The sequence below is a fragment of the Aythya marila genome, assembly GCF_965140915.1.
Source record: "Aythya marila genome assembly, chromosome: 3".
Lineage (NCBI taxonomy): Eukaryota > Metazoa > Chordata > Aves > Anseriformes > Anatidae > Aythya > Aythya marila.
The window spans coordinates 71,028,930-71,042,558 of record NC_139044.1 but is presented as its reverse complement, the minus strand read 5'-3'; the positions used below and the strand labels follow the sequence as shown (position 1 = coordinate 71,042,558).

General features: G+C 41.2%; 1 protein-coding gene across 4 annotated transcripts in view; it reads right to left on the bottom strand.

Annotated features, from left to right (window-relative positions):
• Positions 1–4,435, bottom strand: part of ARMC2 (armadillo repeat containing 2) — a 68,809-nt gene extending 64,374 nt beyond the window's left edge. For 2 of the 4 annotated variants that reach the window (XM_082756945.1, XM_082756948.1), the window contains exons 1-3: positions 4,389–4,435; positions 4,173–4,293; positions 540–794 (exon numbers count right to left, since the gene is read on the bottom strand). In XM_082756945.1, coding sequence (XP_082613071.1) covers positions 540–757 — 218 coding nt within the window. In that variant the 5' untranslated portion in view covers positions 758–794; positions 4,173–4,293; positions 4,389–4,435. Of the gene's footprint in view, positions 1–539; positions 795–944; positions 1,037–4,172; positions 4,314–4,388 lie in introns of those variants that run through there. The other 2 variants (XM_082756946.1, XM_082756947.1) reach the window with 2 other exon arrangements.
• Positions 4,436–13,629: the final 9,194 nt, after the last annotated feature.

Genomic DNA, 13,629 nt, shown 5'->3' with positions numbered 1-13,629 from the left:
CAAAAGGGAGAGGAGAATATCAATAATCATAACCAAAGCTATTGAACTCTGAATTATGCTAGGTAACAAAGCCACATACAGACATGTAAGAAATAATTTACGTAGTAAAAAAAGTGCTCAGTTTTAAACAGAATTTAATCTCAAGAGCTACAATTATATATTTTAAAAGATCTGAAAAAGCTCTTAAAGAAGATTTGGCATACGAACAGTTTATGTGGCAATAAGCACGCTTTCACAGTTTCTAAGGAAAAGCTGAAAACTATTTCAATTTTTAAAATATTGTCTTAAGAAAAAGGTTACAAACCATTTTCTTATACTGTTCTTTGCATATGAAACTAGTGTAACAACTGCCTCTTCTAGCTCTAATCCACAGGAACATCTGGGACACGTAGATTTACAACAGTAGACATTATTAGAATAAGGTAAAGGATGTGATTAGGGATACAGACTAACACAGGAAAAAATCACCAGAACATAATTTGAGAATCAGATCTTTTGCTGCTAAAGAATATTTGAAAAATCTTAAAAAGTCATTGTACCTAAAAACCGAAGGAGGCCTCTTTTGAGGAGCTAGTGAGGATCTGGATCCAAAAAGTTTCCTTTGGTTCTCTGTAGGTGTAAATGGCCTCTGAGTTCTTAGTGTTCGTAGAACATTTCTGGCTTCATTTATAATCTCAGAACTGGTCTTCTGCTTCGGCATTGAAAGCCTGTAGAATGGTTCCGACTTCCCTGTATTTTTATTCTTTGAAGCTTGCATTCCTCTGCAAAGCAGCGTACAGGAAGAACACTAAAACCTATAAAGAAGACACAGAATGTATTGCTGGTTTTAAGTTACAAATTATTAATGCATTAGTATTTTTTTTTACCTTGATATACTAAAAAAGGATATAACAAATAAATAAATAAATATCTGAGTGATGAAGTGGTAGAAAATAAGGACTTACCAATACTGTTTCCCTTTCTATTTGTTAGTTCTGTGGGAAAATACTGAAGAAAACCAGAAAGCATCTGAGGTGGAGGACCTTTTGTTTTTTAGCTCCCACTAAAAAAAATGAATGCTCAATACCACCGTGATTTCTTGGTCAAACATGGTGCTCTCCAATACTACAGAAAATTTGTTTCTTCACACCTGAATACTTGTAATAATCAAAACAGAAATTCAATAATATGCTGCAAAGAGATACTTTATTTCCTAAGCTCATTGGAAATAACCAATATAAGTTATTAGGAAGCTGCCCTTGGTGAAGTCAATAAGTGAAAGAGGTATTGTTATCAGTAAGATAAGACAAGGCAATACTTTTTTTTTTTCTGAGAGAAATTCCTCCCCAACCTGCCCCCAAGCACATGCAAACACAGGTAACACTACCATCAGATAAATCAGCCCGAATTCCAGTCAGTATTCTGTCCTGCTGCATCTTCTGGCAAACACAGTGAGCAGTGGAAGATTTGCTTCATCAATCTATCAAGCCCCCCCAAAATCAATCACTATCCTGGTGCAGTTCTCTGTAGATAACATCCTTGTCATTTTGCGGCAAACTCATCATGAGTCTTAAACCAACCAAAATTCCATTTGTTTTTCAAACTTCCCTAAACAAAAAAATGTTTCTGCACTTCTTTTGACACAGACTGGCATCTGGGAACTTCTATCTTCTCACACAGTTTATGACAATGAGCTGACAGTAGATCAGGTGCTGCCATCTTGGTTATTTCTAAACTATGGAACAAAAGTCCTATTTCTCTAGTTTTTTAGTCCACTTCTTTGTATTCTGCAGTTTCAAGTTTCCAGCTACCCCTTCTGTTCTTTCTTTCAGAGCCTGTACGTGCTGGCACAATCTCTTTATTTAACACATGATCCACTCCTTTCAGCTGAACTACACCAGGTAAAAGTGGATGTTAAGGAGAGTGCACCAACACAGAAATGCAAAACACAGGAACAAAGCAGCAGCCTGAACCTCTCAGTGTTTGTAATCTTTTCTGTTACTATTGATACATTATTTTTCCTCACTGTAACTGAAACTGAATTTGGCTACAATTCCCACTCTTCCCTCTCTGATGATTCAAGAGAGTTCAGTAAGCAGTTCCACTGCAGCAGGCTATTTGGCACAATTATACAGCCATTTCTCACTGAACACAGAGGGTAAGTTACCATTCACTATTCTCCCTGCTACCCAGAGTCAAGATTTTGACTTGTAAGTTGAAGGTCTTCCGTGTAGGCCATATATCCAACATGGTTCTCACCAACAATCCACGGAAATGATACTAAATCATAACTCACATGATTCTACAGATCAGAGATTCAAAGTGATTCACATTTTTTCTTTTATAGTCCATGTATTTCCAGACACATTGACTAATTTTAATATAAATGTTAATACCTTAGATTTAATATCTAAAGTTTTAATATCTTGATTTAATATCTTGAAATCTCTGTGCTCTGACTTTGGAATATGTATTTTATGGGATTTATGCAAATGCTCTCCATAATTAAACTAAGGAGTTACCTGAGAGATATGAAGTGTTCCAGTGGATTGGCACCATCTCTGATACAATTGGCCTAAATTCTTTGTTAATTCTATTGTCAACTGCAGATTGTATGTCCCAGAAGTTCTTCCATTTACCAGTTGCAGTTAAGGCCAAACTTCCATTATAATAACTTTTCATTTGTCTTCACCTCTCAGGTCTTTCATTTTCTCTAGTAACAGCGCTTTTCTACCATCAGCTTAATTAGCAAGTCCTACCATTTGGCTGCTGCCTTAATCACCCTTCCAATCCATTAAGAATAAAGTTTTAATAATTAATGCTGCAAAGGGAACCTATGGCCTATTCTGAATGCTTGACTGAGCTCAAGTGTGCATCGCTACTGTGGCACATCGCCTTCCCCTGCTGCTGCTGCTGCTGCTGCCAGCATGGTCTCTGCTGTCAGTCGCTGAGTGGGGAACAGGGGCTGCCAGGCAGCAGCAAGGACAGCTTAAGATTCATTGTTGACCCCACCAGAGCAGTAACACTTCCTAATTGTGGCATACTGTAGCATTATGCATGTTCCAAACTGCAGTAGTGATAGGATACAAATATATTTGATTTTATATTTTGATATTTGATTTTATATTTTATATTTGATTTTATGATTTGATAAATTGATACCCCATTAGCCAGAAAATGTAATAGAGCACAGAGAAAAAGGCAAGCAGTGTCATTAAAATATCAGAAGTACACACGTGATAGGGTAAGAACACTTTCTCTTGCAAGCAATTAGGAACCATGGTAATTCTTTACCTGAACGAGCCTGGTGGCTGAGCCATCACAGCATGCCACCATGAACAGTATGACCACTGTCTCTTTCTCAAAAGGCAGACAGAGAAAGATTTGTACCCTCTATTTTATAACACCTAAGGCTGAAACATTTAAGCATCAAGCGATTGCTCTGCTGCATCATCACTCAAAAAAGAAGTTTCACCTGCCCTCCGGTGTCCCGCAGTCCAAAAGCTCTGAGCAAGTCCCACCAGCTATGTTATGCCCGCTCTCTTCCAAGAAAACATCTACCCAGATCCACATTTAAGGAAAAACCCTCCCGGTCACCTGAAGCTCTCTTGACTTTGATGAGCATAAGGTGCTCAAATCATTCCATTGCAACAATCTGAAACAAGGTGCAACAAATGAATATAAATAGTAGAAAGAAGTATAGAATGAAGGAACGAGAACAACTGCACCAGCTGCCTAGTGCGCCAGCTGCTTTTACCCTTGTTTTTCATTTCTTTTTTTTTTTTTTAAAGACTGTATTTCTGATTGTTTTTGTAATTGTAAGATTACCTATATAAACCCTTTTTCACAAGCTCTGCTTATACCTTTTTCTGACTAAAGGGCAGATGCCAAGCTCCTCCTTGTCTCTCTACTGGAAGGCAGAAGAGTATTACACTCCAAAAAACTACACTTGGTCTCTTACCTTTTCTTCCCACCTCTCCCAGAGGTCTTGCCTTTATTGTACAATAGATACCAGCAGAGGCTCAGGGAACCCCAGCTGCCTCCAGAAGCAGGATAACTGCACCCTGGCAGCACTCACCCCGGCTTAACGAGCAATGCATGGCTGATCCCACCCGCTGTAGCACCACACTAAGCACTATCCCACCTCAGATCTCCACAGCAGCACCGTTTAACCGCTACCACACTTTACTCACCGAGAGCTACCTCAGCACTCCCTCAGCACAGCGTCGCGCCTCGCAGCAGCCCCGGCTCCAGCCTTATGGAAGCAGAAAGCACTTCAGCAAAGGAATAACCTTCCGTGGGTGTTAATCAAATCTGGAAGAAGAGACCCAAAATTGCTCAAAAGCGAGGGAAGAGTCGTGTGATATCCCCTGTGTGTGTGTCCCCCGCCCCCCCCCCCCCCAGCTCACCACAGCGCCGGACGCCGCCGGTCCCCATGGCAACCGCGCGCGGAGCCGCGGCACCCGCGGGCCATGGCGGAGAGGGACGGGCGCAGGCGCCTGCGCATGCGCAGGGCGGAACGGGAGGGCTGAGGGGGGGAAATGGCGGCCGCCCCGTGGGGTGTTGGAGGCAGTGGGTGCTGCCAGCCTGAGTCCCCGGGGAGGGTCCTGTTGTGTTATCAGTCCGAGGGTGGTGGGTTTCAGGCGGTAGGAGCTTCACTCAGCCTGTCCTGGGTCGTGCTTAGGGCTTAGTGTAAGCGTAGGGTTGCCAAGAGTTGCTCAGTGGGAGCGTTGTGTGTGTGCTGTTGCCCTGCCTGCTCTCCACGCTGAGGCTTACTGATTTAAATCACTGATGTTAAAAGTCCTACAGTGAAAGGCAATGGTTACACGCGTTGGGCACACCAGGGGGTGTGCACTGTATAAAGCACTGTATAGCTGCAGCCACAAAACCACCAGTCACACACACGCGGCTGGAGGTGCTCATCTTCCCAAAGCGCTATCACATCTCCACATCTTTTTCTTGGGGAGGCCAGGAAATAACCAGTTTCATACCATCCTCTCTTAGCAGATCTTTGCCATACGTGTCCCCGTGTGCATACAGCAAAGCTCTCCTGGCCTCCCTCCTGTGGGACCCCAGTTGGGTGGCATGAGGGGGTCGCTCAAAGTGTGTCCCTCAAACTGCTTCCAGGCCAGACCCCGTTTACCAGCTGCACTGGGCACTCGAACAGCTCCCTCATGTGCCCTCTGCTAGTGGGATGGGTAATGTGATCACAGCCCCTATCAGAAAATCTCCAGACATGTAACGACAACAAAGACAGGCCTGTTGCGGCAAGTGGGTTGTTCATGACTGACAAGAACAGTCTTTGTTCTCTATCTCTCTCTGAATGCATTTGAAATTTATCTAAAAACTGCTATACAAGGGTGGTTATTATCTGTGAACAATAGAAAAAAAAAAAAAAAGTATAGTTCCATCTGATCAAGGTTCTTCCTTGGTTCCTGTCGAACAAACTTCAGATATATCTGAAAGTATCTCTCTCCAAATAAATTTGTTATATAAAGTTTAAGTCCTATAGATATTATATATACATACACACACATGTATGTATAAATACATGTATATACATATACATTTTACTGACTTAAATTTCCTTTTGCTAATTGCTTACTGACATGATAACTTCTACTTTCTCATGTTTGTTAGAAAAAACACTGTAGACATTAATTTAATTAATCTTTCTGAATATTGTTATAAGCTTGTTATGCCCCTTTATTCTAGAAAAAAAAAAAAAAAATATCTCTTCCAGTTTCTGTTATAATTCTGACAGTAATATGATATTAGTAAAGGGATAGCCATGTGTAACCCTACCAGGTTTACATTACATATGCCATCATCTCTCCCAGTTTCTGCCTTATCTCTAATTATTAAACATCTAGCCCTCTTTCTTCTACAGCCAAGTTCGATACCTCAGAAGTAATGAAAACCTTGTTAGTATTCTCCTTGCTTTTCATTTTATATTCTTCCTTAACCGCCCAAAGAATGAGTATGTGCGTTTGTGCATTTTTGTGTGCGTGCTATTTCCAGATCATACACAGTTAGCTCATTCTCTGTTATTTTATTCTGAACATTTCTTTTGTTGAGATAATACAAATGAAGTTTCACAGAAAAATCTGTAGATCTGTTTCCTGGTAAAGCCAGTTTGGATCTCTTTTTACCATTATCATCTCATCATTCTTTAAACAATTTTTAAATCCACCCAGTTAAACCCGCTAAGCCTTCCTTCTTGGCTTCTTCTTTAATCCTTTTCATATGCACATTATTTCTCCTCTCTCTATTTTCTGGGTCAACAATTGAAGAGTTAATTTTGTATTCATTTTTTGAGCTTTGGCAATTATAGCAAATATTTCTTTTGTGGTATTTTTCTGCCATGTTTCAACTGTTGCAACTTTCCCACTTAAATCCCTTTTCTCGTGCTTTTTATTGAACAAACTCTCTCAGCACCTCTTTTTAATGTGAATACTTAATTAAATCTCCTCGTTTGCAATAACACGGCTTTAGGATGGAAGTATCATCAAAACATATACACTGACTAGGTCTAGGCAAGTCGGTATTTGCCAAGGAGATTGCTGAGGTAAAAACAATGTGTTTTGAGTAGTTCTGTCTGACTAATTGGAAAACACAGAAGTATTCAATTATGTCATGTTCATTGAAATTACTTTATTTTTTAGGTCTGAAAATCACGAAAGGGATTTTGTGTTGGTATCCAGTCTCATTTTCAGTTTGGCTAACTTAAATATATCTAGAAATAAAACTTACCTGAATATCGAAGCATACATGGCCTGTATTTCAATACAATTCAGAATTATTTGTTAGACACTTTGCATACCAAATGTTCATTGATCGTACTTGCCACTTCTTGTTGCCAACCTGTAGGAGCAGCCTCCAGTGCAATTTCAGCAACACAAGCAGCAATGCAATCCCTCTCCCCCTATTTCTTTCCTCCCTTTTTTTTTTTTTTTTTCCAAAACAAAAGAGACCCACCTCTGATCTGAACAAATCATCTTCCTATTGTGTTCAGCTTTGCATAGGCCATCTGGCATGTGGTGTTAAATAAGATCTGTTTCCTACCACTTGTAGCTCATTACAAAGACGGGTTAGAAACAACCCCTATGTTTAATAAGTTTAAATCAAAAAGTTTTATGAAGGAGTGTGCAGTAGGGGAAATTTGTCAGGGGTGAAGACCACTGGTTGGTTGTACAATGAGATGACTGACTTGGTGAGTGAGAGGAGAGCAGTGTTTCTTATGTATGGCTTTCAACTGCCTCCCATTACACCCTCCCCGACAAACTGAGGAAGTACGGGCTAGTTAAGGGGATAGTGAGCTGAAGTGAAAACTGGCTGAACTGCTGAGCTAAAAGGTTGTGATCAGCATTGTGAAATTCAGCTGGTGGCCAGCCTGCAGCAGGGTGCACCCTCAGCAGTTTGCCAACGATAAAAAACCATGAGGAATAGCTGATACCCAATGGTTGTGCTGTGTGACCCAGACAGGCTGGAGTAATGGGCTGAAATATGTCTCAAGAAGTTCAACAAAGGGAAATGTAAAGTCCCACGCATGGGGAGGACCAGCTCCGTGCACCTGTACTTGCAGGTGGCCAACTGGCTGGAAAGCAGCTTGGCAGAAAAAGAGCAAGGGGTCCTGGTGGACAGAATTTAAATGTAAGAGCAAATTTTTATGGTGGAGGTGGTCAAAGACTGGAATAAGTTACTCAGACAGGTTGTGAGGTCTCTGTCCTGGAGATGTTCAAAATCTGACTGGAAAATCCTCTGAACAACCTGTTCTAGTTTACTTCTTGGAGAAGGGGTGCAGGACTAGATGATCTCTAGAAGTCCCTTCCAACCTTAAATATTCTGTTATTATGATGTATTATTACTATTATTATTATTATTATTCCTTACAATCCTATTCAGATTTGGCTGAAATTTAACTTTGGAAATTGCAATGAACGCTCTTTAGCTTGCATTGCTCAGTGTGATTTGGTCCCTCTGCCAGCATCCTGCAAACTCTGCACCTTACCCTCTGGGCAGCACTTGGTGCCCTCAAGTTCAGTCCTGTAATGAAAACCTGAGCCTTCCTGGTGAAGTTATGCTAGCTTCCCCAGTGAAATACCCCATGGTCGGTAGGTTTCTGCTGACACAAGGCATGCAAGGACTTCTTATACCAACCAAGCACTGTGAGCCATCCTATGAGCCCATTATACCCACTGTGCGATTGTTCCTTCATCAATGAGTGCTTTTGTTGATTTCCTGTTAATTGTGCTGCCTCTGCCAGTGACTGGAAATCCCTGGCGTGTTATCAAATTGTCTGCTTTTCTTCTAGTTCACCATTTCGCCTGAATAGCTGGGTGGGACTCTACATGACTTTGGTGCTGCTATACAGTTTGAGACACAGATTTCCATAGCCAGAGCAGGAAGGGTTACTCGGAGAAACAGCCTTTTTTATGAGAATAAATAGATACAGAGGGAAATTGTGAAAATTGTGGAGGCCACAATCCAAAGGAAAGCCTAAAAGCAGAGATAAGAACCAATGCCAGGGGAAGAAAAACAAGAGGCTGTTTGTATTCCCACAAGATGCAGCCTTAAATTTAGTTCCCTAAGGTGTTCCTTTTATGACCATCTTGTTCTGTGCTCCTTGTTATGGTTGTGCATTCATTACAGACAGCACACTGAGCAGGGATACCGTGCTCAGCAGTCACATAAGCCTGTACTGAAGGCCACCAAGAAGAGGCTAAAACAGGAGAGATTCTTGGGAGGGGAGACATGGATAGAGTCAAAACTGCTGAGATAGGGAACCACTTGTGAAGCTCCCTGCACGCAGGTAGCTAATTCAGGAAGGGAATTCACTGCAATGGGGCTGGCACATTAACACAGTGATTGGGTTTATTTTGTCAGAGTTTCTAAATCAGCATTCCTTGCCTTTCCTCCTAACTCCTTCTCCTGTCAAATTGTATCTACCAGCTGCTGGTGGGAGGGACAGGGGAGTGTATATTAAGAGTAATGAAATGTCAGTATTGGGCAAAAGTCCAAGAAGTCAAAACCAGAACTTTCAGAGAGCAGAAACAAGGCTTTTGCAAAGCAGCGAGTGAGCAATTTCGTCATTTACAGAACACACTTGCTTCAAACCAATAAAATGCACTGTTGTTGGAACAAGACCAAATCGCTCTAGATGATTTTTATCAACACTGAAAACAAAGGAGTGAGTATACATTTTAAATGTATGGTTCTGTAGAGCTTGGGCTTCCTGATTTTTATCCAGGAAATCTAAGAGAAATATCAGTCCATGTGCAGCACAGCACATACACAGTCCTGCCAGACCTGTGCATGCATTGAGCAGAATATCTGTGAATATGTGATAAAATGGATGTGTCCAGGACACATTGCACATACTGCTTGTATACAGCCTGCCTGCAAACCACAGGTGCTGTGTCCTTACCTTATCAGACTCATTGTTCAGGTATTCAGGTTACGTGTGTGGCTATCTATGTAGAAGTCCTATAGCTTCCACACATGTATAGGGTCTCTAAGCTCTATGTATTTTCCAGCCATCTGTGTGTCCTACATGTACGATGGCTATCTAAGGAATACACTTGTCTGTAATATCTGGAAATGTCATGGGGAAAAACAAAGCCCTGTCACTGTCTTTGCACTGAATCTGGGAAATGGGACAAAACTCCACCCAGCATGTGAGGGAACCCTGTGAAACCCTTCATGTTTTTTGCAGAAGACTACTAATTTTCAGAGTTTTGTGGCTTGGTGCATATTTCTGTTTGTTTTTTTTTTTTTTTTTTTTTTTTTTTTCCAGTTACAGTGTTTTGTTTTTACCTACAGCTTTCCAACCAGAGCTGCCTTGTCTCTCTTGCCAGAGCTGGTTCTGTAACACCACTAATGACAACGGGATAGATGGGGAGGCAAGCATGGGCTTTCTCCCAAGCAACGTTGATGTAAAACACTGTCTAGAGAGATCACCATGGAGAAATACTGCTTTCATTTTATGTATTCAAAACAAGATAGAAGAGAATTGGACATAAACCTTATTTACTGTTCCACCACAGTTAGCAAAGCCCATTGTAACAGGTTCATCTCTTATTTCCAGTACATTACCCTGCATGAAAAGACCGTGCAGCAGGAAATACTTAACTTTATGTACCTCACTGGAGACGAAACTCCGCAAGTAATGCCAAAATGCCCACATCAGCACAGCTTTCCAGAAAGCTGGCACCACCTAGTTCTCCGCTGTCTCCTCTTTAAGCAGCTCTTAACTCCGGGTGAATGTGCTGGCATGAATTTAACATCCAGCCCTGAATTTTTCTCTCTTACGGTGCTCACAGCATGGCTCAAAACTACAATTTGTTCTTGTAAAGTAGTTTAGCAAACACTTACTGCAAATAGTTAGCTACCATTCATTGTCTCTATGTTCTACTTGTCCCCAGTACCCAATACTTTAGGCTGCTCTTTAGATAAGAAAGAATCCTTTCATCTGCCCTAAATGAACAAGAGAGCTCTGCTGTTTGATACAGTCTGGGGTTCTGGCAATGACAAATCTGCAAGATGGGAAAACAGCACATGCAAAAATAGGGTATTGCACAAAAGGGAAGATTTTTTGAAAATCTGACCCAATATTTGCACAGATTTTATGACGTGACCGATGGTATCTCACAGTATACAACGGCAGCTCCACAAAAAATGCTGCAGGAAACCACCAGAAGGCACTCCACCGACCGTGGCACAAGGTGTTCTGGGTGAGCCTCCCATAATGCCAGGCTGCCTCTGCTGATAACAGCCTGATGCTCTGAGGACACGTTGCGTCTTCGAAAAACAGCCAAATTCGAGCGCATCCTGCCAACACCTCTATGTCTGGAGCACACGCCAGCAGAACTGCCAGGAAAACTTTCTGGTGCAAACAAGGCCAGCAGCAGCTGGGTGTGCAAACATACTGGTGGATGGGGCACGGCAGCAGCACAAGAGGCGAGGGGAAAGCCCAGCTGCCCTCCTCCTAGCCACATCTAGGACAACAGATGTCCTCAGAAACCTGCGTGTCACCTCTTGTATGTTCTCTTTGCTGGCCTTGTTTGAGCAGAAGTTCTGCTAGCATGAAGTGTTGGAGTTCAGCACTTGACTTGCACAGGACTCTGCATTTCCAGTTATTTTGGCACTGTGCAGCACTTCTCTCTGGGTGCTACTGTCCAGCTTTGCTGTATTTCCTCTTCTCTACCAGCAGTTCCCTCTCAGCAGTATCGTGCAGATGCAGCAAACGTTGCTTCCAGGAGGTCATTCTCTGCTAAATGATAACAAGAGGCCATTTTCAGTCTTATAGGAAAAAAAACCCGAAATTTTCACTCTTCTCAATCAGCAACACAAATGTAGCGTTAAACGCAGCTGAGATGGGGATAAGCTTCAGCTAGGGTATTAGAAATGAAACATTTTCTGCAGGGTTTTGATGAAAGATCATGAACTGCAGTGACAATCATTCTGCAAATAACATACTGACAGGGGAAAAAGGGAACATCAATGACAATTTTTAAAATATTTTCCTTGATTTTGCTAACACCAAACTCTCCAAGTGGAAAAAGATGTAAAGTGGGGAAGGGTGGACAAGGCCATGAATCTTGACCCAATGTTTCTTGCAGGAAGAGTGATATGACTGTCCAAAGTGGAGAAATGAGGAAATTTGAACCCACAGAGGACAGGAATTCACAGACACTGTGATCTTAGGTGTAGGGATCTTCTTCTCCAGGGAAGCTGTGCTTTTCTGGAATAGTATGAATGTGGAAAGAAATTAAATATAAGTCTGGCTAAAGAGTAAAGTTGACTATAAGGTAAAAATAACTTTAAAACAAATCTTTTAACAAACAGAGTAAAATGCTTAAAACCAAATTCACCACTACACCATACGCACAATTCTTACACTCCAAATTTTTGTAGCTGTAGAGATATGTACATGGAATTATGAAAATAGTTCTAATATTTTAAGCAACTGATATTAAATTTTAGGTAGCTGTAGGTGTGAGATTGTTCAGAATTTAGAAGACAACAGTTTAGATATTTTAGATCCACCAAGATCTGAAATGTAATTCTTACAGAGCTGAACTGTATTTCCTACGAACATGAAATTGAAGAATTCAGTGCCCACTGTTGTGATACTGACCTTTGGGTGGTATTTTACTAAAAGGATACATCTTCAGTCATATTTTTATTCATTGCCTTAAACTGGGAAGATGGAGCTTGTTAATGAAATTTGCTGATGACCCAAAAGTGAAAGACATCATTGATATGGAAGGGGATGGCAATACGATACAGGAAGACCTGGATAACCTTGGGAGCCAGAGTAGTAGAAACAGAGTGAAATTTAATCGTGCAAATTGCAAGCTTGTGCCCTTGCGGACTAAAATAAATTTCTGTCATAAGTTGCAAGGTCATCATTTCAGAAACACGGATATGTAAGTTGTGCCTGGCTATGCAAGTTAACCACTGGCTTCAAATGTTATGGGATGGGAAAAAGGCAAATTTGGTCCTTGGGTGTATTGGGCACATCGCTTGCTGTGATGCCAGTGGCCTTTCTTAGTCAACGAGGCTGCTGTTTGAAGGCTCAGGAAAAAGGCAGCACAGCACTGAGAGCTTTTTGAAAAGAAAACAACTGGTTTTGCTCTGTGTGTGTGTGTGTGTGTGTTTTCTCTGTTATGGTTTGTTGTGCAACAGCAATAATCTCTATTGCTTTGTAGTATACTCACAATAAATGGCTTTTTAGATTGATTACATGCCTCAACTTTGCTTTGGCTATTAATCAATCTCAGCAGCTGTTTATTGCTTTGTACATTACAAAGCAATAAAGATTATCCCTTAAAGAGCTGTTAATGCCTCATGGAAAAGTTTGAAAACCATTATTTTTAGAAATAGTACTGCTGATATATAATTTTCTGCCTTTTCTTTCTTCCTTCCGTGTTATTTTAAGAAAGCTCGTTGCTTGTGAAATGCACAACCATGTGTCTAACCATCTTTGTTGCTTTTTTGGAGTCTTTTCTATTGCCTTGCTTATCGTTCCTAAATTGCTGAATATGGTGCTCCATTGCTGACAATGGGTTGTGTAATGGTCTGGATTTTTTTCTCAGTTGGCAATGGATTCTGCAGACAGGAGTAGCATCCCCAGGACATCCTAGCATCCCGCTCTTCTTCAGTGATAAATTCAGGACTCGGCTCCACTGAGAAAGTGAATCAGTGGAAATCTGACCATATCATCCCAGGTGAACACTTTTATTCCATGATAAGTAAAGTAAGGAAAAGCGTATTCTTTGTTATTTTGGAACAAGGACAGCCAAGTGGAGAGTGGCACTATCGTATACACCAAACTATGATACCACCTGTGGAATTACATTGGAAAAAAAAAAAATTCCAACAGTATCTGAAGCTTAAATATTCAGAGATATTTGTGTGACCTTGTAACTCCCTTAGATGTACCCTCTTCATACTTGTGCCAAACCCACCTACTTTTGCAAAACTGTTGCCCTGCTCAGTATGACCTCTGAAGAATGCTTGGGATGCTCTGTTTTTTTGCAGCTGTTTTTCATCACTTCTTGTATTCTACAATGTGGCTGTGAACACACCGAGGAAGGACTGGGTAAATGAATTATTTTGCCATCTGTCCATCTGCCCTTGTCTGTA